Source organism: Lepidothrix coronata, unplaced genomic scaffold (assembly GCF_001604755.1).
Source record: "Lepidothrix coronata isolate B3197 unplaced genomic scaffold, Lepidothrix_coronata-1.0 Scaffold220, whole genome shotgun sequence".
NCBI classification, from domain to species: Eukaryota; Metazoa; Chordata; class Aves; order Passeriformes; family Pipridae; genus Lepidothrix; species Lepidothrix coronata.
The window spans coordinates 106189-134033 of NW_016690400.1; the positions used below are offsets into that span (position 1 = coordinate 106189).

Below are 27845 nucleotides of genomic sequence, written 5' to 3' on the forward strand. Positions count from 1 at the left end.
ATTCCAAATTACTGCTAGGACAGAGAAGAAATAGCAAATGTATGGGGTTTGCACTGGGAAAACAGGATGGTATAACCTTATTATCATAAAAACGTCACCTTTATGTGGAATGAAATTGTGAGTTTCAATGAATCACAAAACCAGTGCCAAAATAGTATTAAAAACTAGCTCTTTACACATAGTTGCAAAGCCAGCGAGTCATGCAGTAATCAAAAATACCCAGTAATACACCTACTGATCTAAACCGTTTAACATTTTATCTAACCATCTGACATTTGATGTTCAAATACCAAGCAGCAATTCCACACATACAGCCAGGCATGCCTCCACAAGGGATCCTTCCTCTCCTTTTTACCTGGGTATATTAATAAAAATGAGTCCTTCTATACTTGGTAACTCCACCTCGTGCTGGTCCACTTGCAGCTTTATGTCCTTGTGAAGGTTTCTAGTATGACTTATCTTCTGCAGCCCAACTTTCACATAAACTCCTTTGTTGTGAAACCTAGGAGCAGACAAGTATCTTGTAAATAAAAAGTGAGGCCCAGCATATTGTATTGTCCTCTAGCAGGTATGTTTAAAGACTTTTTCAATTAGCATCCTCTTCAAATTCTTCTAGCTTTACTGCAGAAACAAAGCATAAGCCATGAACTGCTACTTTATATACCTTTTACTTAAGAGATGATTGCGCTGTCGAAGCGTGTGGAGATTGTGAAATTTTATTACAGAAAAATCATCCCTTTTAAAGCATTGCCTGAATGCAATGCCTCTTTGAAATGTAAACTTCTGGGTTGGAAGATTATATTTTTAGAGGTCTTCAGGACACATTTTAAAGTGTTTTCTCATGCAATGCTAGAACACTTATGGCACAAAAACATTTTATAATCTTTGCTCATTAATTTGAAATATACTTAGCTGCAGAAACTTAAAACAGGCTTAGGAGTGTTAATTTGTAACAGAGCTCTAACATCTCTAATTTTAGAATTAAAAAGATGAGGATTTTTATGGCAAAATATTTTAAGAATAACATAAACAAATGATAGTTAAACACACAGACTATTTTCTTCTATAATGGAAACGTTTGGATATATGGTCTTCAGGGCAACCTTAAAATAAGAAGCATAAATTTTCATTATTTGACCCTAATAGCACATGGGTGTCATTGGAATCCAACTCTGCAAAATCTCTCTAGCATTATGTCTAAATACTGTAGATATTCAAATGGGGAAGACAGACAGTTTAGCATGCAGGTTCTAGTCAACTCTTCAGAGACTTTTTCAGTTATTTTAAATTATTATATTGGGAATAATTAGTCCTGTGTCCTAACAGTTTTAAATAGCACTGAATTAAAGGTACCTCATGTAACACCATTTAAAATATACTTCTCCAGACAAGACAGTAACTGTCTATGCTAAGAAAGGTTTTGTCTAATTTGGATACAAATGAAAAATACTGGAATATCACTAGGAAACATAATATTTTAAATATCCCCAAGGAGTATTAATTTTCATTGCATGAAGCAGAAAGCCTGCAGAAACTGAAAGAATACAACACAGTGCCCTAACTGCAGAACACTGGTCTCAAACAACTGTAAAACAATTCTAAACGTGCATTAAATTGTGCAGAATATTCTCTCCTGCCATTTTGGATGGCACAAAAAAGATGTGGCCTCTTCTGTGACACGCGATCCTAAAGACTGCTCCAGTGGGAATGACTTGGATGAAGGGGTAGATGCCTTCACTGCTGACACAAAGGTTGGAGGAGTGGCTGACACCCCAGAGGGCTGTGCAGCCCTTCAGAAGGATATTGACAGGTTGGAGAGCTGGGCAGAGTGGAACTGTCTGAAATTCAACAAAGGCAAGTTCAGGGTCCTGTACTTGAGGAGGAATAACCCCATGCACCAGTACAGGCCTGGAGAGCAGCTCTGTGAAGAAGGACCTGGGGGTCCTGGTGGACAACAAGCTGTCCATGAACCAGCAGTGTGCCCTTGTGGCCAACAAGGCCAATGGTATCCTGGGGTGCATTAGGAAGAGCCTTGTCAGCAGGTCGAGGGAGGTGATCCTGTCCCTCTATTCAGCCCTGGAGAGGCCACACTGGGAGTGCTGAGATCCAGTTTTGGGCTCCTCAGCACAAGAGACAGGAGCTCCTGTCCAGTGGAGGATAATAAAGATGATCAGGGGACTGGAGCAACTCTCTTATGAAGAAAGGCTGAGAGAGCTGGGCCTGTTTAGCCTTGAAAAGAGATGACTGAGAGGGGACCTCATCTATGCGTGTAAGTATCTGAAGGCTGGGTGTGAAGAGGATGGAGCCGGGCTCTTCTTGGTGGTCCCAAGCAATAGGACAAGAGGCAACAGGCAGAAACTACTGCACTGCAAGTTCCACCTGAATATGAGGAACTTCTTTACTGTGTGAGTGACCTTGCACTGGAACGGGTTGCCCAGAGAGGTTGTGCAGTTTCCCTCATTGGAGACATTCAGGAACTGTCCATACGCAATCCTGTGCCATGTGCTCTGGGATGACCCTGCTTGAGCAGGGAGGTTGGACCAGATGACCCACTGTGGTCTTTTCCAGCCTGACCCATTCTGTGATTCTGTGAATGAAGGCAGATGTCCTGATCATTAAATTTTACACTGTGAAAAGAACTCACACAGCTTGGCACTCAGCAATGCAAAAACCATCACTGTCACAACATACACTATTTTTATCTGCCCTGCAATGCAAGTTCAGCATTAAATTCCCACAGGGAAGTCATCGCTGCACTTTGAGCTGCTAGCCTGAGCACATAAAGAGACTCCACTGAGTGAGGCAAGACAGCACACAGCTTTTGGGACATTTTCCATTTTAAGGTCTTGCTTCACAAGAGCACTCAACCCCATATTTCTTCCAAGGACTACCTGGAATTTCTGCTGCCACAACCTGAAACCTCCTGTTCTGCACTCAGGAGCAGCCAGTTCACATGCCAGCAGCTGCTGCATCGGATACCCTTTTTAGTTAATTTATTAAAAATAGTTTTAAAAAAGCGCTACTAATGCTGACAAGACTGTGCACTTGCTTACCATGGGAAAGTGAAAAGCCAGCCCTTTTAACAGTCATTGTCACAGGCAGTCAAAGGTAAATATCACGTGTCAGCACTGTTAACCTGCACAAGCTGTTTGCCTTCTGTGAAAACGTACCTCAGATTCAATAATTATTTCAGATTTCTTTTCCAGAAACATATAGCCCTTCAGATTTGAGGGAGGGGAAGGGGGAATCATTTCTTCTTTCCCACAAGCCCTTCAAGAATGGTACCAAGTCATTGCCCACTGAGCTGCAGGTGCTGCACACTGGGACTGACTGAGATAAAGATTACAGGAATGAAAAGCACATAGGACAATAGAAATCAAAGTATAACCCTTATATGGAGTGGCAATAAGAAAAGGACATATCTTTTAAGTACTGTTGCTTTGCAAACACAGAGGAGTTTATTCTGAAGAAAGAATGAAGATAACTCTTACATTATATTAACTGCAAAAGAAAATCTAGAAAAGTTTCATATACTAGAACAGGCACTGCCATACACTAACTTGTTGCCTGATTTTGCTACCTATGATGTCTTTAATCCAGTTGACTGAAAATGCAAACCAGTGCCTAATAGTAACCATAGAAACAATACCTTGTGTTATTCAGTTTTTAAGAAAAACACCATGAGCAATGCCTGTAATGACAGACAGAACACGGCAAGACAGGTGGGATTACACATCATTACACTCATAACCAGCTGGAGGATATTTTTAATAGCTTGAACACTGCACACTTGTAACTGACTGTAACTCTGGCAACCAAGACACAAATTAGAGGACATTTAATCATAGAGGAAAGCAGACAAAACAGCTTCTACAAGCAATTATAGATAATTACACAATTGTGATTTCTTTTGCTCATCAATTTGAGTGATTATGAGAAGAAAAAAAGTCCCATTATTGGTTGATCTGCATGCCAGAAAGGAGGAAGGTCTCTCTCAATACCTTTTTTATCAGTCTCACTTGAGATGGAGATTTTTTCTTTATCCTTAATACCAGCATGCAGGTGCTACCACAGCACTAAGCAAGGGTGTAAAAGGTACAGAAGTTCTGAAGAAGTTTTGAAAAGACTTTTAGCATGAGATATTTCCACTATCTCAAAATTTCACTGAACTCAATTTCACTCAAAATTTCACTGAACACTGCAAACTAAGAATACTAAATAACAATGACATGGCTTCCAAAAACTGCTTTGGTGCTCTCTCTTTGCAGAGGAAAAACCCCAAACCAAAGCAAACAAAATTCTGTGCCTACGAGTTCCTGGCTAACTTAATTCCTCCCTGTCCTAGCTCTGCCTCAAGCAATACTGATTTGTGGATAACTGTAGCATTTAAGATTATCAGCTGTAGTGTAAATTGGAAGTAATGCAACACCACAGAGCTGATCTTCACACCTGGTTTCCCCAGGATTACCTGCTATTAAATTTCCCTGGTTCTTCTTCTCTAGCATGATGGAAGTCCAAGCTCAACTCTGCATCAATGCCAAGACCACAGTAATTGTTCATCTGTACAATCTGATAAAAAAAAAAAAGGTTTTATTTCCTGCTTACATTCATAAACGAAGAAGTTCCAAAGTTTTTCAACAAAAGCAAGCTTTGCAGATGATCCTTCCAAGTCACTTGCATCTTGACAGATTCTGGAAAACATTTTCCAGAAACACTGCACTAAAAATAAAGCTGTAGGAAAAACTGTTGATATGCAGTCATTATTTCCAAAGTATCAGAAACTTCAAATTTTAATCTTAATTAAAAGTGACAGGCATAATAAGGCAGAAATAAAAACTAATGCAGAAATAAAACCAATCAACCTCTCAAAGCAATTCTTCACAAAGAACTGGACAATAACTTCACAAATTGCTGGACTCTAATGCCACTATTATTTTTGGCATCAACCATGGATTTATCATTACATCGCTAGGAAGATGCTCTTCCTTACTTTGGAAGGTGACCAGCTTACATCAGAGTGTAGAACTTGACTTCACCTACTCAGCTGTGTTTTATATAGCTCCCTATATGCCAGTCTCCAGTTTCTACAGATTTCTACCATTTCTGCCATTAATTCTTCCTTTGCATGCCATAGCTTTTTTATCCTAGTCCTTGACTCTCCCACCCTTCACCTTTAAAAAGCAGATTAGGCACCCAGGGAAAATCAACCCCCGTCTCCACCAAGTGAAAAATAGCTGGAACCTGAGTAACTTAAATCCTCCAACTGACTCATAATGCCTAGGATTTTCCAGTGACCAGACTAAAGGCTTAGATAATTGCTACCATTGTTACAATTTCCTCCTTTTTTTGTCACTCCCTTTTCCAATTTCTTCTTTTTGTCTGAAGACAGACAGAACCAGGATTCACATACAGCTCTGAAAGTCAACATCTACAACCAACATTTTTATTTTCCTAAATAGAAACAAGTTAATATGAACCAAGGACCAGTGACTTTCATTCAAAAAAGTGCAAATAATGGATGCCACATATACAGACATGCAGTGGCAGTAAGATGGCAGAAGGATTTACTTCCTGTATATGCTAGGAACAACTAGTAATTTCTTAAATTGTGAAAGGAAAGATGAGAGTACCTTTTGAGGAGGGGGGTGTTTTTGGGTTGACACTCCAGTTTTACAAGTGTTCTGGAAAGTGTTTGGCATTTTTTCCAAACCTTTCTCTTATTTGAAAAATAATTTTCTTTCCAGCTGAAGCAGACAGGTATGCCATTGCCATGTGAATCTTTTCATTAATCCTCTATCAGATGCTTTTTGCCAAACAGCTATGAAGCGTGCTCTGCAGTCAACCAGTCCTGCCCAGACTGAAACACTAGATCCAGATGCTGCTGTATCCACTGAGAAACAGCTCAGTGAGGCCCAAGCACGAAGCCAAGTGAGCAAAAAATTAAACTGTGTTAATATCCATCATCCTTGTGGTTTTTGATAGAACAACAGTTCCTAAGAATCAAACCCAAATGGTACTCAGCTCACCTTTGGAGGCTCAGGTTCTCCAATGCCATTCTCTGCACCTTCAGCCGGCTCTTCCGCATCCAAAAGGATAGTCCAGCGGTCCATAAGAACATCATCTGCCTCATCCACAGACACCAAAATGGAGTATGGGTCCTCCCCACTGTAGCCAGCTCCCCATCGCAAGACCCTCCCCAGGTCATTACCTGGGCAACAACAAAGAATGCCAAATTAAGACTGTACTTCACAATTAGAGCATCAGCCCTGTTCTACAAACCACATTGCATTGAGGTGCTCCAAACAAGTCATAGTTAGTTTGGAACAAAAAGTCAACAAGCAGAAAAAAATATCTTAAGTTTTGTTGTGATTGCACGTGTGCTTACTATTACATACAGACACAATCCCAGCTGGAATGTTTTCACACACACAAAAAAATGAAAAAACCTGTTATTGAGTTAAGATGTCAGGGAGCAACTGAGTTCACTGGTTTAGAGAAATGGCTGATGGTTGTCAGGAGGAGAACATCTTGCTTTCTTCAACTCCTGCCAACTCCCATATACCCCATACACTCTGGCTGCTTGCTTTTCCTTCAGAAAGCATGGCTGATATTTCCTTGAAAAGCTGATACTGCAATTTACCCTCCAGCACCAGCCAGCACTGATCACAGCATCTCTGCTGCAGAACTAAGTTCTTCATCAGAAAGAAAAATAAAGATAAAGCTTCTGGAGGACTCCTGCCCTTGGAAGAGGAATGGTTCTTGCCGTGATTCTCACCTGTTCCTAAAGGTAAGATGGCAACCGAGGGCTCTGAGCACACCAGCTTGTGCCTGATTTCCTCGAGTGCACCAAGGACCCAGCCAACGGTGCCGTCCCCTCCGCACACCAGCACTCGGAAGGAGGGGACTTTGGAGAACGTGTGAAACCTTCGTTGTAGAACAAAGCACATGGGAAAACAAATGTTACAGTGTAATACAGGAACTGCAAAGTCTCCTAACATGCTATTTAAGATAACACGGTATTATTGGAATTCTGCCCCACGCCCCACTTTACCATCTGTTTCAGGATCAACTTCAACAAAGTGAGTGGAAAAAGAGGAAATTTTAGATACAGCTGTATTTAAAAAAAAAGAAAACCACATTGCTCTAAGATTCTTCACTCCTCTTCAAGAGTTAAATGGTTAATCACTTCCATTTTCAAAGGCACAGAGATCTAACTAGTCATCATTTCAGTGCGAACATCTATAACTCTTTAAATCCTAGAGGAGACGTTGATTAGTGGTGGTGTTTTTTTACTCGGTCATAGGAATCACAGTACATTGTCTTCTTCACAGTACTGTTTTCCTGGTGACTCTTACCTTTTGTGGTTTTTCATCCCACATACAAAGATATCATGCAAAGGAATTTTTATTTCCCATTGCACAAGTAGGAGCATTTTGCTGTAAAGCTACAGAAAGATTCCAAGGCCAAAACCAAATGAACTAATTACTGAAATTGAAGCTTGAACGGCATTAGAAAGACAACAGAATTATACAGTTCTGAAAGAAAAATTAGTTTGGGTAATTTGTTTATCTTGCCTCCTGCATAAGCTGCATTTCTTCCAACAAAGCTTTTGTTCTGAAGATCTTGTCCTGACAGTTTTTTATTAAAGCAGTGCTGAAGAAATGAGGAATAGGCTACAAGCATCACTTTCAGTTTTATGAAGCTGGTAACAAAGTGGGGTTGATTAAATCAAGTCACCAGTTCCTGCCTCCCTACAAGCACATTATGTCCTGTTCCTTGTAGAAATGTTGCAGCTGTGATCAGCCAGGCTCTGTTAATTCTGTAATTGTGGCCAAGTTTCAAGAGTCAAGACAGAAAATTTTATTACACTTTCCTAGTAGTTCCCATGAAACATCAGAAGAAACAAAAGCAAAAAATCAGCTTTTGTGAAGAAATGTGCCACTTCTCTGTCCATCGCCATTCCAATGTAAGATATTTTTAATATTTATTAAAGATGTGCTATTGTAAAGGGCATTTGACGTTCCCAGGACCGGACTCTGGTAGACTTGACAGAAATCTATATATCAGGAACTACTCTTTTCTTTAGAGAACCTCAAAGTTTAAATCTGGTCTCACAGTAAGAACCAATCAGAACGGAATGATCCACTGCCCTGGCGTTCAGGCATAGAACAGAAGCAATTTAGATCTTCAAAATAAGTAAATCTAATACACCCTTTAAAAAAACATAACAATGTAAAAAATTTTTTTTTAAAAATATGATGACTTACCCAGGAAGTGGGCCCCCATTGGTAAGTTCAAAGACCTGATGTGGGTTTAGCAGCTTTCTAAAACTGTACAGCAGATCCCGACCTTTCAGCCCACCACTTTTTGGATTCACAAATACAAGAAGTGGGCAGCAATTCTGTGGTATCTTGGAAGCCTGAAAGAAAACAAGAAGAAAAGGATAAGCCAAACCCACGAATAGGAAGAAAAATTACTACTGCATCTCAGAAATATTACCTGATGCTTCCTTGATGCTTAGTAAAAAAAAATCCAGATTCTATAAATAAAAAGAGTCAATGTCCAGAAACAGACAGAAACTGCTGTTCTTGATGCTCTGGGAACTGAAGTCTCCTTCACCCACTCCAACTACACAGTGGAGCCAACATGAAACAAAGTCATTGTAAACAGCCCTTTTTACACATTTTCAGTAAATAGTCTATGCCAAAGAACAGCGTAAGGGACAAGAGTCATGTACAATTCAAACAGAGAAAGGAGAAAGCTTTTCAATAGAAAAAGAAAAGACAGAACTTCTCCCCAAACCAGCTGAAATTTTTTTCTTTAGTTTGGTGGTTGTCCTAGAATGCATGTTAATTTACAAGGCCAAAACATTTCAAAATGAGGATGTTTGGGCAGACACTGGCATGCCCCTCCCTGTAAAATAAGAGGCTGAAAACTTCTTTAAAAAATACGTAATTAAAGCTTTTGTATCAGGAGGGTTTAATCAGGAGTGCCAGTATCTTACGCTCTACTGAAGCTGCTGCTGAAAGGGCTCTCAAAGCATGGCCATGCTGCAGTGGAGTCTGGTACCAATCCACAAACCACTGCAAAGGAAGCCACTGGACATGGCAGAGGTGGGATTTCCTGGAGCACTCCATGGACTGCACAGGAACCGTACTTGCAACCTCCTTGGATGTCAAAACTTCCAGCCAATAGAAGCACCCCCTTGGGGCTGGTTTTCAGCCAGCCAGTCTGCCCACAAATCATTCTGTAAAACGACCTGTAAATAGTTCTAGAAAGATCAGAAGACTCCGGCACACTGTTCGTCTGTCCTGCCACGGGGCTGGGGGCAGGTACGTGCCAGAAAAGTTCACTGGACGTTTCAACAAGTGCTCTTCAAAACAGAAACGTTTGCCACAGTCCCTAAGTTGTGATAATTTGTATTTACACATTGGACAGGATTCAGAGAACAGCGATTTGTCACGCAGCTGACCAGATGGATTCAGGGAACAGAACAACAGTGCTAAATATAAGTCAATTTAGACAAGAATGATTCAGGGGGCGGTGAGGCAGCAGCATGACCGCAGCGTGCAAGCATGTGGAGAGATACCAACAGCTACAGAGAGGAGGAGACAGCACCCAGAGAGCCTCTTGACTGCTGTCTGTGAGCAACCACCAGAGAGCATGATCTGAGGTGAACAATGGAGAAATGAGGACAAATTAATGAGTTAAGTTTATGGGGATGCAAAATGGGGTATGACACTGAGCTACCCCAGACCATCATCTACCTGTGAGCTGATATAGACACTTAAAAACAAATGTTTGTTTGGGGCTTCACAGTACTTGAGAGATTTCCTCTAATCTTCCTTTCTTAAAATAGCTGACTGCTAATACTCTGCAAGTCACACCCTACCAGATGTGTCAAGATACCCACAAACACATAAAAATCCCTCTCCTCTAACACTGCCTGCATAAGCAATGCTCTCTGTTATCCAGTGTGAATTGTCCCTTGAAAAAGACAAAACACACTGGGAAGAGGAACACTAAGCAAGTAAGAAGGCTGGTGGAGCAGGCACACACTTCTCTTACCCCTTCGTTCCCTATCCTTTAGATTCTACCGGAGACATTCACTTTGAAAATACATCTGTTCTCCTGAAAAATAAATTAGCCAAACAAGGCCTATTTTGGGGGACAAAGAGCCAAAAGAGCCTCAAAATTTTGTTTTACTGGAAAGGTTCCACTGCTAGCAAAACAAGTAGGTTGGTGAGACAGAGGCTGGAAAGCTGTGCACACAGCTGTCTCCAAAGGAACCACCTTCATGCTGAACTGTGACAACTGAGGTCAAAACACCTCTTGCCTCTATATTCAGATATTATTGGAAAGGGAGAAGCAATTACTCAAAGCATGTCCAACACATAACAAGGGTAATACAGTCATTTCTGTTAAGCACATGAAAAGGATTACTTGTAGACAGCAAAGGAAGTCTATGGAAAACAATGCATGCCGCTGTCACAAAAAGGAAGGACTTCTTGAGTATTAAGGTTAACAGCTCAAGGATCCACACAGCCCAAAGAGACAAGTGGATTTCCTCCCCTTGAGCCATTCCAGGCATTAATGAAAGAGTAAGCAGAGCTCTGGTTTTTCCAGAAATAAAGGCTATCTTGTTATTCCACCAGTTCCTGCACCACCATCCGCCATATCCTGCCTAGTCCTTTGACAATCACAGAATCATCAAGACTGGAAGAGACCTTTAAGATCATCCAGTCCAAGTGTCAGCCTGGCACCGCCACTGTGACCCCTAAACCACTAAATATTCTATCACCCAGCACTAGAACACCTCCAGGGATAGTGACTCTACCACATCCCTGGGCAACCTATTCCAGTGCCTGACCACCCTGACAATGAAAATGTTTCTAATTTCTAATCTGAATCTCCCCTGTCTCAGTTTAAGGCCATTTCCTCTTGTCCTTTCCCTGCAGGCATGGCAGAAGAGACTGGCCCCCACCTGGCTATAACCTCCTTTCAGGTGCTTGCAGAGAGGGATGAAGTCCCCCCTGAGCCTCCTTTCTTGAGACTAAACAAACCCAGCTCCCTCAGCCATTCCTGGACGCTTCAAGAGCCTTGTTGCCGTTCACTGGACACGCTCCAGTATCTCCCTGCCCTTTTTTAAGTGAGGGGCCCAGAACTGAACACAGTAGTCGAGGTATGGCCTCACCAGTGCTGGGTACAGGGGGAGATCACTCCCCTAGTCCTGTTGGCCACACTATTCTCAACACAGGCCAGGACACCATTGCCCTCCTCAGCCACCTGGGCACACTGATGGCTCATGCTCAGCTGTCTGCCGACAGCATCCCCAGGGCCTTTTGTGATGAGCCACTTCCTAGCCACTCTGCTCCCAGCCTGTAGCACTGTGTGGGGTTAAATCCCATAAGCAACAAAAGGCAGAGCAGCTCTGAAAGGAAACATCACGTCCCATGGGGTAACAGCAAACCGTTCCCTTCCTGCACTCTTTGTCCAGCTTCTACTCTGCCCTACCTTCCCTCCTGACCATACCCCATTTCTTCCTCTTCAGAGCTTTTTTTACTACCTAAACATCATCTCCAGCCATTTCAATTTTCTGAACAATAACGGCAAACTGAAACCTCAGGCTTGGTCTAATGCCTGGAAACTTGCAGGCTTTAAAAAATGGGGGGTTAAAGAGACAATAAAAAGAAAAAAATACTAAGTTCTGCAGCTCAAAGTAAATAAAAACTTTTCCAAAAAAGAATGAGAGAAAAGAAAACAGCCCAACAATGAAGTCCAACAATTACCTTACTTGAATGTGACAGGAATATTTGATTATCTTCTGTTTTTAAGGAAATCAGTTTCTAAAAATATTGGTTTGGGACATATAGAAGTGACATGTTGAATATGTGTTTTATATTACTTGCTTTTCCAGGCAAGTTCTAATGCTCTAGGTTTAAAACCAAGTAACTAAAATAATTCAAATGGAACTTCAGGGAATTGCAATGATTTTTGAGACATGGTGAACTCTAAAGTATTCAAAAGCACAGCTGTGTTTAGTAAAGTCATCTGAGATCTTTCCCAAGTAAATATGAAGTATTGCAATTATGTATTACAGTTTCTACAAAACTGCCATCTAAACTTCCCATCAAGTGCCAATATTGTACCCCCAAAAAAAAAAAAGAAGTTAAACACATACCCTGAATGCTACTAAGACTCACAAGCAGCTGCGGACAATGCCTGGAGCTAAAATAATATCTGTATGTAGTGTATACTGAGCAGTCCTACTACTCAAAACTACTCTCATTCAAGTATCTTCTGATGTAAATTCCTAACTATACTCATTTAGTACTAGATGCATCTATGCAGAATAAAAAAGTGTTCTAGAAAGTGCTTATCCTTACCATTAACTTGCTTCCTATCATGACTCTTCATTAAGCGTAAAGGAGTAATAAACACTGCTAAATCCCTAGATAAAGGCCAGCTTCTAAGAAAACAATTATCTTTTGGTGGGGGTTAAAAACTCTACGGTGGTTTGTACAGCAAAGCAGGGCTGCTTTTGAGCTTTCTCAAAAGTACACTCTCTTACAATTACAGATGGTCACAAGGGTAGCACCTTTATGCTGGAGAATGTTTTTAAAACCCTTAGTAAAGCCTCACTGGGGACATATAAATGAGTTTGTTACAGGGCAGAAGACAGTGTGTGACTCACAGCCTGAGGACTCCCTTCCCCCTTTAGCGCTGGCTTCAGTGCTCTGCTTGAGGAGTGAAATCTGCAGAGGGGTTTTGTGTTGGCTGGTGTTCAGGAAGGAATTTATTGCTCATTTCTTAGAGGCAGCTGAAGGAGTCTGTGTGATTTAGACACTCTGACAGTCACCCTGAATTGCTTAATTTGTCAGGATTAGCACAACACGGCTTCAGGTTGGGGCAAGATGTTTATCATCTGCACTAATCCCCTTTCTGTTGAGTGTACTGTGTAATCACATCTCACAACAAAGCAGAACAAGGCGTTCTGAGCCACAGGCCTACCAGCATGACAACCATGGCACATCTTCCAGTGTGGTGGGCTGTCTCCAGGAACTGCAGATATCTCTAAGTGCCAAGTAAAATTCAACATCTGCAAGTGGTATGCCAGCAGCACATCCCATCTGAAAGGACTCACGATGGCCCAAGCACAAACTGCCTCCACCCTGGCCAGAAAGGTCTCATTATCTCATGAGGAATTATGTCCAAGATGTCTCTATGCATCTGGAGCAGCAGCTGAGTCAACTCCCAAGCTTTTTCTTTACTTTTTGGCATATTGCAGAAATGGAAGAATCATAGAATCATTAAAGATGGAAAAGACTTGCAAGACCATCAACTCCAACCTTTGGTCACCACTTTGTCAACTAGACCATGGCACTAAGTGCCATGTCCAGTCATTTCTTGAACACCTGCAGGGATGGTGACTGCACCACTTCCCTGGGCAGTCCACTCCTGTGCTTGACAACCCTTTCATTGAACGGTGAAAAGGGTGACAGCCTTTCAAAGGGGTGAAAAGTAATCTTCCATGGTGTTTTGGCAAAAAGGCTCATTAAACTATCATGCTTTTAAGTTGTAAGTATTTGTGTGAGGAATTAGTGGAACGAATAAAATGGAATTTTCATCTATTTAGGAATCTCCCACATCTTTTTCTATTACTCTTAAGGAACCTAAACATAAGAGGGCACTCCACTAGTAAAAGGCATTAGTGATAAAGGCACAAAAACATGTGCTGATATTGGCCTCATACAACTCTCTGCTGACTTTCTTTCTTGCCAGTGCTGCAAAAGAAGTTCTAGTAAACTAACTCTGAATTCAAAGATTCAGCCCTTCAAGGTCTTTCACCTTGGCATGATACCAAAGAGTGAAACCAAACTGTCCCTGCAGTTCCTCACACAGAGCAGCTAAATAGCTTTGTAAAATACTGTATTTTTTTCACACTCCAATTAAGAGAGTATTTTCATTTATTTGAATATTGTGAAATGAAAAAGTGTTTGATTAAGTTCTTAAGGGCCTGAAACAGCAGAACGGATCAACACATCTGATAAGACTAACTGCTTGACTTTCTAATAAGCAGTTGGTACAAACTGATTCTGCATTCAAACTTTGCAGTAATGGTAATTTGAGGGTGAATTGCTTCTGGTAGACCAGATTATGCCAGACTAGAACTGTGCCTCCTCCTTAGAAGGTATTTCAGACACGGAGTAAGCAAATCTCACCTCAGAAAAATGAACTAGCAGCTTGCTAACCACCAATTTACTTCAGTACTTCTATCAGCTCTTTAAAAGGGCTGTTTTATTGTTGGTGGTTGGGGTTTTTTTTCAAATGTAAATTGCAGTTTGCAAAAATCATTAGCCCTTCATTCCTAGTTTCTTTGTATTTCACTCACAAAAGGAATGTCAAACGTGGTGTAAATTTAGTATTGTGCTCAGTTCCTGTGTATTTCCTGGTACTGTATTTAAATGATCACATCTATAAACAAAGGCTAATATTATCACAGGATGAAAAATAGTCCAGGTTGGAAAGTACCTCAGGAGGTCATCTAGTTCAGTTGCTACCCAAAGCAGAGTCATCAATCACTCATTAGCTTACCCTGAGTAACTAGTGAATGGCATAAGCTGGGTGGCCAAATCATATCAAAACAACACTTCAAGTATCATTTAGGCTAACTGTTGTCTTATTTCAGTGAGATGACCAAGTATAAACAATACATGCTGAAATGGAAGTAGAATGTTTGTGCCCATGTACAGTCCCTCTCTCCTTCTTACACATTCGAAATTAATCCCTAGCAGTCCCCTGGAGTTTCTAAAAATATCTTGCACCAGATAACAGTTAATATTATCCACATTTTCCTGACATCAAGAAGTTCACTTCAAACACATCCAGTCTCAGAAAAACAGACACATGTAATCAATAGAGTGGAGTATGTTCAACTTCACACACCAGACACCAAACATAGGCTCATAATGCATTTGCCTGAAAAATACCAAAAACAAGTATCCAAAAGCAATTCCATCTTCATAATGCCTTCTGTTTCTCATAACAGGCACTGTGAAACCTAGTTTGGACGAGGTGGGGCCTTGGTTTCTAAGGATTTCATAAAACATAACTCCTGTGTATGCATAAGAACAAGGAGGGGGGACAGCTTTTAATCTTGCCAGTTGCATCTAAGCACTACCCATAGTATCTGCTCATACAAAAAAATAAATTTGCCTTCAGAAAACTTTGACAAGTGTAGCACTCATTTCTAAATGGGAAAAGCAGGTATGTAAGTAAGCAACTATGGCTACTAAACTCGAGACCCTCCCATCTAAAGTTGTTTCATAATTCCCATTAATTATGCAATTTTTAAAAGTTTTTGACATTCTGTGAAGTTCCAAGAAGTCAAACCAAGACTCTCACTTCACTTGGCATAATGCAACTCCAGAAAGATAGTAAATTGCAAGATACAGAACAGCTGAGCAGAAACTAACTATGGCAACATTCTCTTTTGGAGAGAACCTACATCATATCCTGGCTAAAAATATCACTTCACTCAGTTAATAATTTCTCTCTTTTCACCTTGACTCTACTTTCTTAACACGCAGCCTATTATCAAACCAACTGATTAATAAAAAAGTGATTTGTAACCATAAAAATTAATAAATCAAAATCAAACCTGAATTTATCAAAGACTCTTCCACTAAGTTTTTCAAAAGACTATGTTCTTCTGAAATCCACAAGGTCTGAACAAGGTCAGACTCCCTCTGCTACAGAATGGGGAAACAAAGATACTGTAAATGTGAAGATAAGCAATAGTACTTTACCTCATGGTTAGTGAGGAAACACATTTAGTCCCCAAAATAAAATTGTTGTAGACATTTTCAGACATGCCAGCTAAAACTAAAACATCACCAACTTTTTCATCATTGAAAGAAATAAAAAGGGGAAAAAAATTGTTTTTCTCCCCTTTATAGTTGCATAGTTAGGCAGTTGTATATTGACAATTCAACAGTAAAAGGACAAGTGATTTAAATCACAAAAGTATATCATTATGTCAAGTACAGGCTCTGAAGGATTTTTTTTTCATCACACTACTTAGAGAAAATCACTTATGGCCTCTTTAAACAAAAAGTGTTTTCATTTAGTTCCAGCAGAAAGACTTTTAGGGCAGTTGTTCAAACCCATCTCTTACCATAACTTCAGGAATCACCACAGCATTCAGAGGCTTGTCATTGATAACAGTATCTTTAACTAGCATATATATTCTTTCAGCTTCAGAAAAACATGAAATTTGGAGTACAACAGCACCTGTAAAGAGGCATCAGAACTATTTTTTATATTTTCTACTATTATCGGAAATAGGTCTCATATATCACAGCAAAAGTTCACTCAGTTTACTCAGAACATTACTCAGCAAAAGTTACTCCATGGTTGGTTGTTATTAGTGAATTGGGCTGTTCTGTTTCCAAAGCTTTCTTCAAAAGCCCAAAACACACCTCAGATTTTTGTTAAAGCAAAGTAGTTTGAAGACAAGCAAGAACTGCAGCACAGAACTGATACACATTTAAAGACTTCCTTTGAGCTTCAGAGGCAGGGAGTATTTCCATACTCTTTATCACAACTAATATGCTTTTCTCATCATGTACAAGTGACAAAGGTATCAGGTTTCATTCTGTATCTCATTATTAAAAATCCATTAGTTCCATTCATTAACAGTATCTCTGCAAGAATTACTGCAAGGAAAGATTTGGTTTGAGAATCAGTTTTAGATCTTTATATTGGCTTAGGTCCTGTATGAGGAAACTGGGGAAGAAGGGAAGACAAAAGAGAAAGATAAAATGAAATAAAAATAAAATAAAGCACTGTTAAGTTAGTTTAAAGTGAGAGACTTGATGAGGAAGAAAATGGGGCAGGATAAGATCAAAGTGCATAACAGGCAGCATATGAGATGTAAACTGGTCACATAACCTGGGTGCAACGAAAAGGGAGAGTCAGGAAGTTATAAAAAACACAAAAATACAAACAAAAGGAAGTGACAATAAAAAATCACATACAAACAGAAACATCTAAAAAACTCATGCATTTGGTTCAATGAAGCTGTGACATGAGAAAAGCATCGCAAATCCAATTTTTCTCCACTAAGAAATATTAAAAGGAGAAGGCACATCTGAAAGCTTTATAGTTTTCCTTATGAAAAGTATTAATTAGCCACGTGGAGACAGCAAATACACAAAGGAAGCACACAACAGTCTTCAAAACCATGATATGGAAAGATCCATTTAGCAGACATGTGAAGTTTAAGCCTGCCAAAGGATGTGAAACATCTCAAATATAGATGCCTAAACACACAAAAGAGAAAATTCCACACTTCTGAGTTTTACCAAATGCAGAATTCCATCTGACCACTGCACTAAAGCTGCCCTGAGCCACTGCTGCTCCAGCTCTCAGAAGCCACACGGCTTCTCCGACCTTGCTGAAATAAAATTCGTACAGCAAAAGCTCAAAGGATGAACAGAGATGAACGTATTTATCTTCTACAACTTCCAGCTAGCTATTAACACTCTGCTAGGAAACAGTGACTGTGAAACAATCCCAAACCTGAAGGGTTTTCATCAGTTCTGTGGTGTCAGATTGTTCAGCTGAAGTGCAACTTCAAACCTCATTTTTATGATGAAATATTACCACCTTCTGGTACACGAGGCATGAAGCCAACCTTTTAACTTTTTTTAATGAGGTAACACTAATCCACTGCTCTTCATAAATACAATGTGTTACATTCTACCCGAAGGGCTTTTTGGTTATGCAGTAGAACTAACATACTCTGAGCTTCAAATCTCTAGTATTAGGCTGCAGTTTTGAAAACAGACATAGTTTGTAAGAGTAAAAATCTTAATGCTTACCTTGTGCTTGATAAACATGACTCACAGATACTACATTTGCTGCAAAGGGTAAAAATATAAACACATAAAACCTTGGGTACATTTAGAGTAAATATTTAAAGTATTTTTAAAAGTTACATAAATACAATATAAATAAATACTAAAAGTTATACAAATATAGGGAGAACCTCCAGCTAACATTTTCCCTCTCCTAAGTTTACTCTGCAAGTAAGAAAAGCTAAACCGATCTTCATAAAAGGTGACTATGAATTCTTTCTAGCATTTTAAGTTTAATTCCTCTTGAAGTTACATAAAAGATTGGGAAAAACGCTTCGTTTCCCGAAACAAAAATCATGATGCATTCCTGACACTGTTTATAGTTGGTTGAAGGACAATTACGAAAAATCAATTACACTTCTTTGAAAAAGAAAAATAAATTCTTTTCCCTGAGTCCATATATGTGTGCATATATGTGCTTGTCCATATATGTGTACAAACACTGCTCACACTCCTCCATGACCAGACACAAAGTCCAAGAATAATGTGGAGAACAACCCCCACAAAAAGTGTCAGAGGTTAATAAAGGAAAGGGACATTCATGTACAGGGAATTAAACTGCATTGGCATTATCTGAATGGTTTAAGGTACGTACAGTTCTTTAAAAGAGTGATGCTTTTAACTCAGAAAAAAAAGCCTCCATGAGAGTATGAGGCAGAATAATTTTTTTAAAATAAGGTCAGAAAAAGTTAAAAAAAAAATAAAAAATAAAAAGGAGCAATAGATGCTACATTTTGTTCTGTACAAGTTAAAGTATCTGAAAATGCACCTGTTTACTTACTTTTGATAGCTAATTCTTCCTTGAGAATATTTGTGTATTCTTCAGCAGAAAGCTGAGGTGGAAGGCCACCAACAAATAAATTTACTTGCACAATGGATTTACTGTTTTCCACAATGTAAAATCTTGTTTGATTCATCTGACGTATTGAAGTCTACCAAAATAAAGGAAAATAAATGACGTGACATTTGGCAAAAAGATACTGTGAAACAAAATCCAAAACAGTTCTGCACTTAGCAATCACATCCTCTATGCCTAAAGAATATCACAAACAGAAGCAAACCTCAAGATCTTAGCTTCTCTACAGCTTGGGGGGTAAATGAACACTCACTTTTTCTGTAAGAAAGGGGACTCTCTATAAAATAAAAGGATCATGGTTGTGGTTTTTTTTTTTTCAGATTTACCTTTCGTATGTCCTTGAATCTGTTAAGAATCAGTTCTTGATTGTCCAAAACCATGCGCTGAACTGGAGACAGCAAGAACATTGATGATGTTAGAAAGCAATGTAAATTATTATCAGGCTCAATTAAACACATAAAAAAAAAAAAGAAAGAAAGAAAGAAAGAAAAAAATTAGGGAAAAAGCACAGCTCTGCATATAACTAACTTCAACAAAAAAGACCATGGTGACCTGCACTACTCATTATTCAACAGAAAAAACACTTAGGTGCTTGGAACAGTCTGAGTTTTTTCACAGTTCCTAAACACCACCCTCCTTTAAAGAAAGGCAGAAACAGCCTGGACCTACTCAAAATACAAGCAGTACTTTAATTAACAGTCTAAACTCCTTGACAGAAGATCTTAAAACTATATTCACTAACAGCTACATTAATAACCTACTCCTGTGTTTTAACAAAATTCTAAAAGAATTCTAACAACTTCCAGTTAAAGTAAGTTTGCAAACGATACTTTAAAATCGAGCACCAGAAACCAACCAAGGTTAAGACATTCACAAGGCTACAATAACCTTACAAAACAACTGCCTGATAATGCTCACACATAAAGAAAAGTATCGAGCCAGTTCTTGAACTACAAAGCTATGGTCAGAGATCAGACTACTTCAATGGCTTTATTTATCTCTCTGTACAACCTTAAGAATACTGAAGCACAAAGGGACGTGAACTTGGAGAACACCAGCACAGCTCCTGCAGGATCACAGAACACTTGAGCAATGCCAGGACTGCAGATTTCTGTACTTCCTAACACACACACATATTATTTGGACTATCTACGGACTATCTTAGGACTCAAACTTACTCTTGTTTGGGGGTTGTGTCGGGGGAAAGAAGAGAGACAGAGGGAGTCATTTGAACTTTAGAATTAATCTTTAATAAATAACTGCAATTATGTCAGTCAAACACAGCTCCCCAAAACAGGACAAAGTGTCAATACCCACCAGAAACCACAAGTAAATTTTTATGTGAGAACAAAGAAAGAGAAGGGAACCTTATTCTCAGAGGGCACACAAAATGAGGAGGACCAGCATCACTTCTGATGAAGTATTTCAACATCATTATGAAGCTTCATTTGTGTCTTTTTTTTGTAAAAAATGAACTGCAACTGCGTTGGAATGGGAAAAAAACCCCTTGAAGATCAGTTACAGATGTGCCTTTGACCAATGCTCCTTCACTTACCTTGCTTACTGCCCATAAGCACTTCTACCAATTTGAAATTCTGGAGGCACTCTGTCTGCCAAAAGATGCAACATGTAAATGCAGTTTCTGAACAACATAATTTTGCCAGATGTTTACGTTATTGTGTTATACACTGTACACACAGAGCATGAAAATTAAACATTTTTAAATCAAATCACGACGTTCTTCCTCTAACCAACTCCATCTGAGTCAGGAATAATCTTCATTTTACATGCTCATGGCACCAGGCTCCCATGCCCTTAAATACACTGGCATCCTTGCAGCCACATTATGAAGTGGCACCTGGCCAGCACAGTTAATTCTACTCCTGCTTCAGCGATCAGCAGCTCATCCAGGGTATTTCCTGAGTGCCCTTCCAGAGAAAGCATGCAGCACTGGGAATAAACCTGCTCTTTGAGAACATGGCCAAGGGACTAGGCTTGGCAAAAGCAGCTGACCATTCTCCCTCGCCTGGGACAACTCCACAGGCAGTGATCTCTTACATGTGCCACAGTCTCTTCTCCAAGCTTCTGCCAGACACCACTCAAGTGCCTTGCAGCTGGACCAGAAAAGCTGGCACAGTCAAGAGTTGAACCATTTACTACAATTATTGAAACCCTGAAAACATGTGACTCTGAGGACTGAAGAAGTGCCTTAATTTGTGGCCTTGAAACTCAAGAGAAAAATCCTACATGCCATGAACGGGGGTGTTAAGAGCCTCAACTTCCTATATGTGCTTTGCCTGATATTTGATGAAAGTGACTTGGAGGGGATCTTCATCACGGGCAAATTCTGGATATTAAAAAGAAATTTCCTGTATGCGCATCTTTTTACAGGGAAATGAGAAGAGCCTTTAAAAATTATCACTATTGGAGAAATCACAATTGTGCCTAAGAATTGAGTCTTTTACAGCATACAGTCAGCTTCCCAAACACATACATGGGAGATCTTTTCCAAACAGAGTATCCAACTTTTTGACAGTTACTTTTTTCAGGTGAGACAAAATTTTGCAGATAGTTGTTCAAATTTTAATAAAAGGTCCACAGCACTTGAGGAAATGGACTGTCAACAAATCCTAGAACTATGCTACGGTGCAAAACAAGCTGCCTGCATTACACAGCTGGGTACACCGAGACAGAGATCTACACTTATCACCTACTGCAGATAGATAGCCACACGCATGTTCCTGTGTACCCTGTAAATAGCCACGGAAGGCAGAAGTCACCCTCTGTGAAGCATGGCTGTTCCGTGGAGCAGCAGAGGTGTGTTGATCTGCTGGTGTGCTGACAAGCCCCAGCTGCTAAATGAAACGTGCATGCTACAGCTTTGTGTCTCCATTCTACTAAAATTCTACTAAAATGTTTCCTAAAAGTCATGCTATTTTGGCACTAACTCTAAGAAGTACAGAAGGGCAGGCAGATTGAAAAGAGACCATCTTCTGAGGAAAGCACGCGCATCTACAAGAGTACAAGATGTATCTAATCATTTCCAAAAGAATATGGTTTTGTTTCAGCCTCAAGTCCTTCCTTGCAGTCCTTGAGGAGTATAGAGATGCTGCTTGCCACCGAAAGGAGAAAATTTCTGCAGCCAAAGCTCTACTGGAGTTCAAGTTGGCCTTGAACTCCAATTGAGTCAAGCACTGTGAAAGACAACAATAAGGGATATTGTCAATATATCACTAGCAAAAGTAAGATCAGAGATAATATTGATCTGTTACTTCGTGAGGTTGGTCACCTCAAAAATAGGGATGTAAACAAAGTGGAGACATTCAATGCCTTCTTCACTTCTGTCCAACACCAGTGATGAGCTCTGGGACTCCCAGCCAACCCTGACCTTGTTTGAGACTTGCTGCTTCAGCCCAGTGCACATGAATCAATAGGGCCAGATGGAATTCATCCAGGCTACTGAAAGACCAGGACAATGTCATCATGGGACCTCTCTCCATTGTCTTTCAATGGTCTAGGGAATCTGGAAAGGTCCCAGTCAATGGCAAGCTGCTGTTCCACTGTTCAAGAAGGGCAAAAAGGAAGACCCTGTCAATCTCTTTCAGTGTCTGGTAAAATCATGGAGATGGTTATTCTGGGGACTATTTGAAAAATACTGGAGAGACAATGAAGTCGTCAGTCACAGTCAGCATGGGTTTGTGAGGGGAAGGTAGTGTTCGACAAATTTAATTTCCTTTTATGACAAAGTCACCTACCTAGATGACCAAGGGAAGCCAGTGAATGTAGTGGGTTTGGATTTTAGCAAAGCCTTTGATACTGTCCCTCACAATATCCTTCTGGATAACCTGTCCAGAACAGAGCTAGACAAGTCCATACTGCATTGGGTGAGCAATTGGCTGACGGGTCAGGCTCAAAGCATTAGAGTGTATGGGGTTACATCAGACTGGTGGCCAGCCACCTGTGTGGTTTCCCGGGGCTCAATTTTAGGACCATCACTCTTTCATGTTTATATAAATTGTCTGGATACAGGCATCAAATGAACAGGAAGTGAGTTTGCTGATGATACTAAGTTGAGAGAAGCTGTGGGCTCCCTTGAGGATAGGGGACCCTTACAGGGAGATCTGCACTGGCTAGAGAGCTGGGCAATCACCAACCGTACGAAATTTAACAGGAACAACTGTCAGATCCCCCTAGGATGGGGTAAGTAAGCCTGGGGAGGAGAGCTGGAGAGCAGTCCTGCAGAAAGACCTCATGGATGGGGTTGATGGCAAGTTGAATCTGAGTCAGCAGTGCCCTGGCAGCCAGGAGGGCCAACTGTGTCCTAGGGGGCATCAGCATCACCAGCCAGTCGAGGGAAATGATCGTCCTCCTCTGCTCTGCAGTGGGGCAGCCCCACCTCAAGTACAGTGTGCAGTTTTGGGTGCCTCAATGTAAGGACATCAAACCATTTGAGTGTGTCCAAAGCAGGGCGACCAAGATGATGAAAAAACTCAAGCTCAGGACTTAGGAGGCACTTGGCTTGTTCACCTTGGAGAAGAAGAGGCTGAGGGGTGACCTCACCACAATTAACATCTTCCTGAAGGGAGGCAGCGAAGGGAGAAGTGCTGATCTCCTCTCTCTGGTGACAAGTGATAGGACCCAAAGAAAGAGAACAAAGCTGCATCAAGGCAAGTTCAAACTAGTCATTCGGAAAAGGTTCTTCACTGAGAGGATGGCCGACCACTGAGACAAGATCCCCAGGGAAGTGTTCATGGCACCAAGGCTGTGAGAGTTCAAGGAATGTCTGAACAATGCTGTTAGTCATACACTTTGGTTTTAAGTAGTCCTGCAAGGAACAAGAAGTTGGTCTCGGTAATCCTTAGGGGTCCTTTACAGCTTGAGATGTTCTGTGATTCTTTGATTTCCTTTGCAGAGCAGCACAAAGAATCACGAGACAAGCATGATCATCCTAACAGTGACTGCCAGCTTCCTAACAAGGTAAGATTAGAAGTGTATGAACACAGTGATTCTGTGTTCACACAAGAATATCTGCTTGACCCAGAAAGACTGATGGTACCCTCCAGCACAGAGGAACCGTGCCTACCAGGAAGAATGCACAAAGCTCTGAGCAGCGTGCCAGTCACACGAGATCATCTGCCACACTAAAATCATGTATATTAACTGCAAACGAAGGAATTACAGTTCTTCTGAAGAGAAAAATATATGCACCCCACTTCAGGGTCACTCAGGTGGTATATGGACAGGCTTGGGATCTTTCAGTTACCTGCCTTCCAAGTAATGGAAGCACTTCTTTGATCACAGTCTGCACCGTGCTATCCTTATTTACTCGTAGAGAAACATATGCCATTCCCACCCTAAGAGAAAAGAAATACTTATTTTAGGACAATCATTTGACCTATCCTGTGTGTACCTTTTTTACCTAAGTGTCAAATTTGCATTAGTTGAAGAAAGTTGTTCACTGAGACTCATGGCAGATGCAGTATCAGTGCTACAGACAAGAAAAGACTTTCATCTCAAGGAACTGGTAATTACAATTGTAGCACTGCAAATTAGTTTCCTCTTATATACAAAATTACCTTCAAGTCTTTCATAAAATTTGGTAGTGTAGTTGCAACAGCAAACTGAACAAATGGTTAAATCTGATTGATCCCACAGCTCTTCAGAAATGGAAAGGTCACCAGACCATTTTGTTTTCACTGCCAAATATGCTTAAAATTTATACTGTCTCAGTGGCAAATGGAACAGTTATTTTTTTTCCTTTATTTTTTTTCCTCCTAATCTCACATGGGAACTTACACTGTAGTTCTTCCTACTTCATATTTCTTAAAAAAAAAAATCAATCAATTTTTCAAGTGACAAGTGCATGCCATCATTTGTTTACAGATATAGTTAATGTGAAGTTGCATCTTCCTGACCAAATACATGAAAATAGAACTGCAGAAGCTGTACACTATGTTCCATGCCTGTAAAGAAACCCAAGACTTCCCAGGCATGGAAATGAATAATATGCATATTACTCATTCAGAGAAATGAACAGAAGGATCCTGAAACACAGAAAAGGAAACTACATTCTCTGCTATACTTCTGCAGCTTCAATAACTGAAACAAACAGGGCTAGACTACAGCAGACAAATGTAGCCAAGCAGCATAGCCTTGTGATCAAGTAGGAGAATACTCACTTTAGCCAGGCAGGATAAATTCTGATCACTTCCTCGTCCTTTGGTTTGGCTCTGATGATCCAAGCTTCAGGAACGGATTCTCGGAATACTGAGCCCAAGTTGCTGTCCTCTGCAGCATCATTCCTGTTGATAACATCATCAGAGAGCAGCACCTGCTGCGTGAAGGTCTGCAGCTCGTACTCCTGCTGGTCATCATTTATATAGTACGCCCTCAAAGCAGCCTCCTAAAACACAGCAAGATAAATTAACATCTACTTGAAAAGACACCATTAAGACATGTGTAGCCACAGACATTTATAAATACCTTATTTGTGAAATGGACCTTTAATGCATGCTTTAAGCTCAGAGCTGTAGATAAACAGCAATGGCAAAAAACTAAAACAAGAGTGAAGTTTTGAAAACAAATTTTAGTGAGCATGAAAAAAGAAAACTTGAGATATCAATGGATTTGAACACAGTCCACAGTATTTTTGGCAAATGATAGTCATTTTAAAACCAGATATAAAAATTCAGCACCAGTAAAGCTACACTTGCTGCACAAGGAAAATGGTAAATTACATTTGATCGTGCCCAACTCTGCCTACTCAATCTTTTTGCACTAAGGGGATATAGAAAATTAGAGAGTTTCTCAGCCACAAGTCTGCCCTGAACACCTCTGAAGAGGAAAAGTAAGATCTGTCCTTGCAAGATGCATGCAGTCACAGGAATTTTACATCCATGCCCATGCCTGCAGCACCTTTGCTAACACAGATGCTGCAGTCAATACAGCCCAGTAACTCACTTGTGAGAACTGGTATTAAAAACAGCTGTCTGATAAAATGTGCTTGAAAGGCCAGTAGCACTCCTAAAGAAAAAAGTGTTTTCAGCCCTCTGCACTGTTTTCCTTAAAGATCTTAGACATGCAGAACACTACACTCCATTTTCAAAATTCCTCTTGATTTTCAGCACAGCATCAAGATAAAAATCCTAATGACCTTTACTTTTAAACTGTCAAAATTCTGAAGTAATAAATTCTCCAGAATACTCTTCCAAGTCCTTTATGACTTTGGGACCTCAACATGCTCAGTTCTCCTGTGCACCACCCCCTTCCCCCTCCAGGCTTTATTTCTGCACAGTGTGGGGTCTCTGCCTAGTCCAGTAAATTACGATCTCTACAGTACACCTGATTTAGTACTGAGTAATTTTTCCACCCCAGATGGAGCAGTGGAAAAACCAGTGAGTGGTCAGTATGTGATCAATAATTAATTACTTTCACAGCCAAGGAGCAGAGATAACTATAGTATGCTTCAGTGCTCACAGCTGATTAACTCAAGTGCAATATGGGTGGCTGTTCAGGATAAACATCAAACCACTAACTACTATAGTGAAGGAGCAAGATCCAAGGAGCTGGTTATCCAGTATTGCTCACATCAGTAATATCAGACTTCAGAGTCACAAGAGAAGGAGAACGACTGCTTAAAATGTGATACACTGTGGTCCCCATTATAGTAGAGATGTGTAAGCCACCCTTTCTTCAGATGCTCTAAAATAAGAGCACTACATGAAGACATTAATTACACTGTAATTAGACAGCCCATTTACAGATTTTCTTGGTTTTGATTTAGATTTGTAAAACTGTTAGCTTCTGACTACTGTAACATGTAATCATATGCCCCTTTATCACATTGGAATATTGACCTGCACCAGGTATCTTACCACAACTTCTTCATTTTTTGCAATCCTCGGAACTGAAATCAGTCGAAATTGATTGCGTTTCACTGCATCATTCCCATCAAATATCTTCAATGTTTGTTTACCTAAATGGAAACAATTACTGTATTTCAATAACACACCCACGAATCATAAAGCTACCTGAATAGAAAGGGTATAATGGAACTACTAAAAATCTGCTTTTAACCCACTGAAATGTTTCTTCTTGACAAGCTTTGAGGCTGAATGTTTTCATTTCTCTTTTGTTACTGTTCCTTTAAAACATGGGTAAATTCACAGAGGAAAGAGTATTTCAACTAACTATAGTTTTATCCTGGCTTTTGCTATAAGTGCTTACATATAACTATACTGTTTATGTTTCCACTTCTTCATCCTCACCATTCAAGACTGAATTTATAACTGACCAGTTGAACTCCTCGAAGACCAAGACACAAGTGCCATCCCCTTCAGAACAGCTCCCAAAGCACTGACAGTTCTGAGAGCATGCTTCTGAAGAAAGTCCTTAAAATAGCTGGTTAATTGTACAGGTAACAGGAGAAAATACAGGGACAACTGAAAATCTAGAAGAAAGAAGGTACAGCAAATGAACTTCAACCCTTTGCTGTTTTTCACTTCACTAAAGCTTTATCAAGTCCATGCTCAAGCCGTCGAGCACAGGTTGTTGCACAGACATCTCTGAAAGAGTGAAGAGTGAAGGATTTCAGGTTCACCTTTGAGAAAGATGAGTTATGACTCAGTCAGCTGTATGACAAAGTCTCTCTCTTACTTAAGTGACTATTTTAAGAGCAATAGCAAAGTGCAATCAAATTCTCAAAGAACAGGAAGCTTTTGAGAGGTTTTAGGAACAAATTAATATTACTAGTCCATTACATGTGTCCTTACCACCTGTATGTGGAAAGGAAAGCAAATTAACCAATCGAGATCAAAAAGGAGACTTCATGAAGACAGACCTTGTGTCCTCTCCTGATCACATCTTTATGAAGATACCTAATAAGATGCTGAGTTTTGCTTGTTCTTTGCAGGTTTCTCTCCCCACAGAGCTCATGCTTTACAGCAGACATGACTATTCTTCACTGACAGAATCTGCCCTTCTTATTGCAGTGTTGGACTGAACTGTTAACAGAAGTCACTCTTTGTATACATAGCACAATGTTACAGATTCTGATCTCATAATAAATC

At 40.2% G+C, this 27845-nt stretch overlaps 1 protein-coding gene across 1 annotated transcript in view; it reads right to left on the reverse strand.

Moving 5' to 3' along the window:
• The window catches only part of DGKQ (diacylglycerol kinase theta), a 93989-nt gene that overhangs the window by 12416 nt on the left and 53728 nt on the right, over positions 1–27845 (reverse strand). Inside the window, exons 8-20 of the mRNA XM_017833746.1 lie at positions 26652–26752; positions 24957–25180; positions 24041–24131; positions 20333–20387; positions 19104–19165; positions 18703–18853; positions 17886–17924; positions 16178–16293; positions 8268–8419; positions 6776–6924; positions 6027–6208; positions 4469–4569; positions 356–502 (exon numbers count right to left, since the gene is read on the reverse strand). Of these exons, the coding sequence (XP_017689235.1) occupies positions 356–502; positions 4469–4569; positions 6027–6208; positions 6776–6924; positions 8268–8419; positions 16178–16293; positions 17886–17924; positions 18703–18853; positions 19104–19165; positions 20333–20387; positions 24041–24131; positions 24957–25180; positions 26652–26752 (1570 nt within the window). The remainder of the gene's footprint in view (positions 1–355; positions 503–4468; positions 4570–6026; positions 6209–6775; positions 6925–8267; positions 8420–16177; positions 16294–17885; positions 17925–18702; positions 18854–19103; positions 19166–20332; positions 20388–24040; positions 24132–24956; positions 25181–26651; positions 26753–27845) is intronic.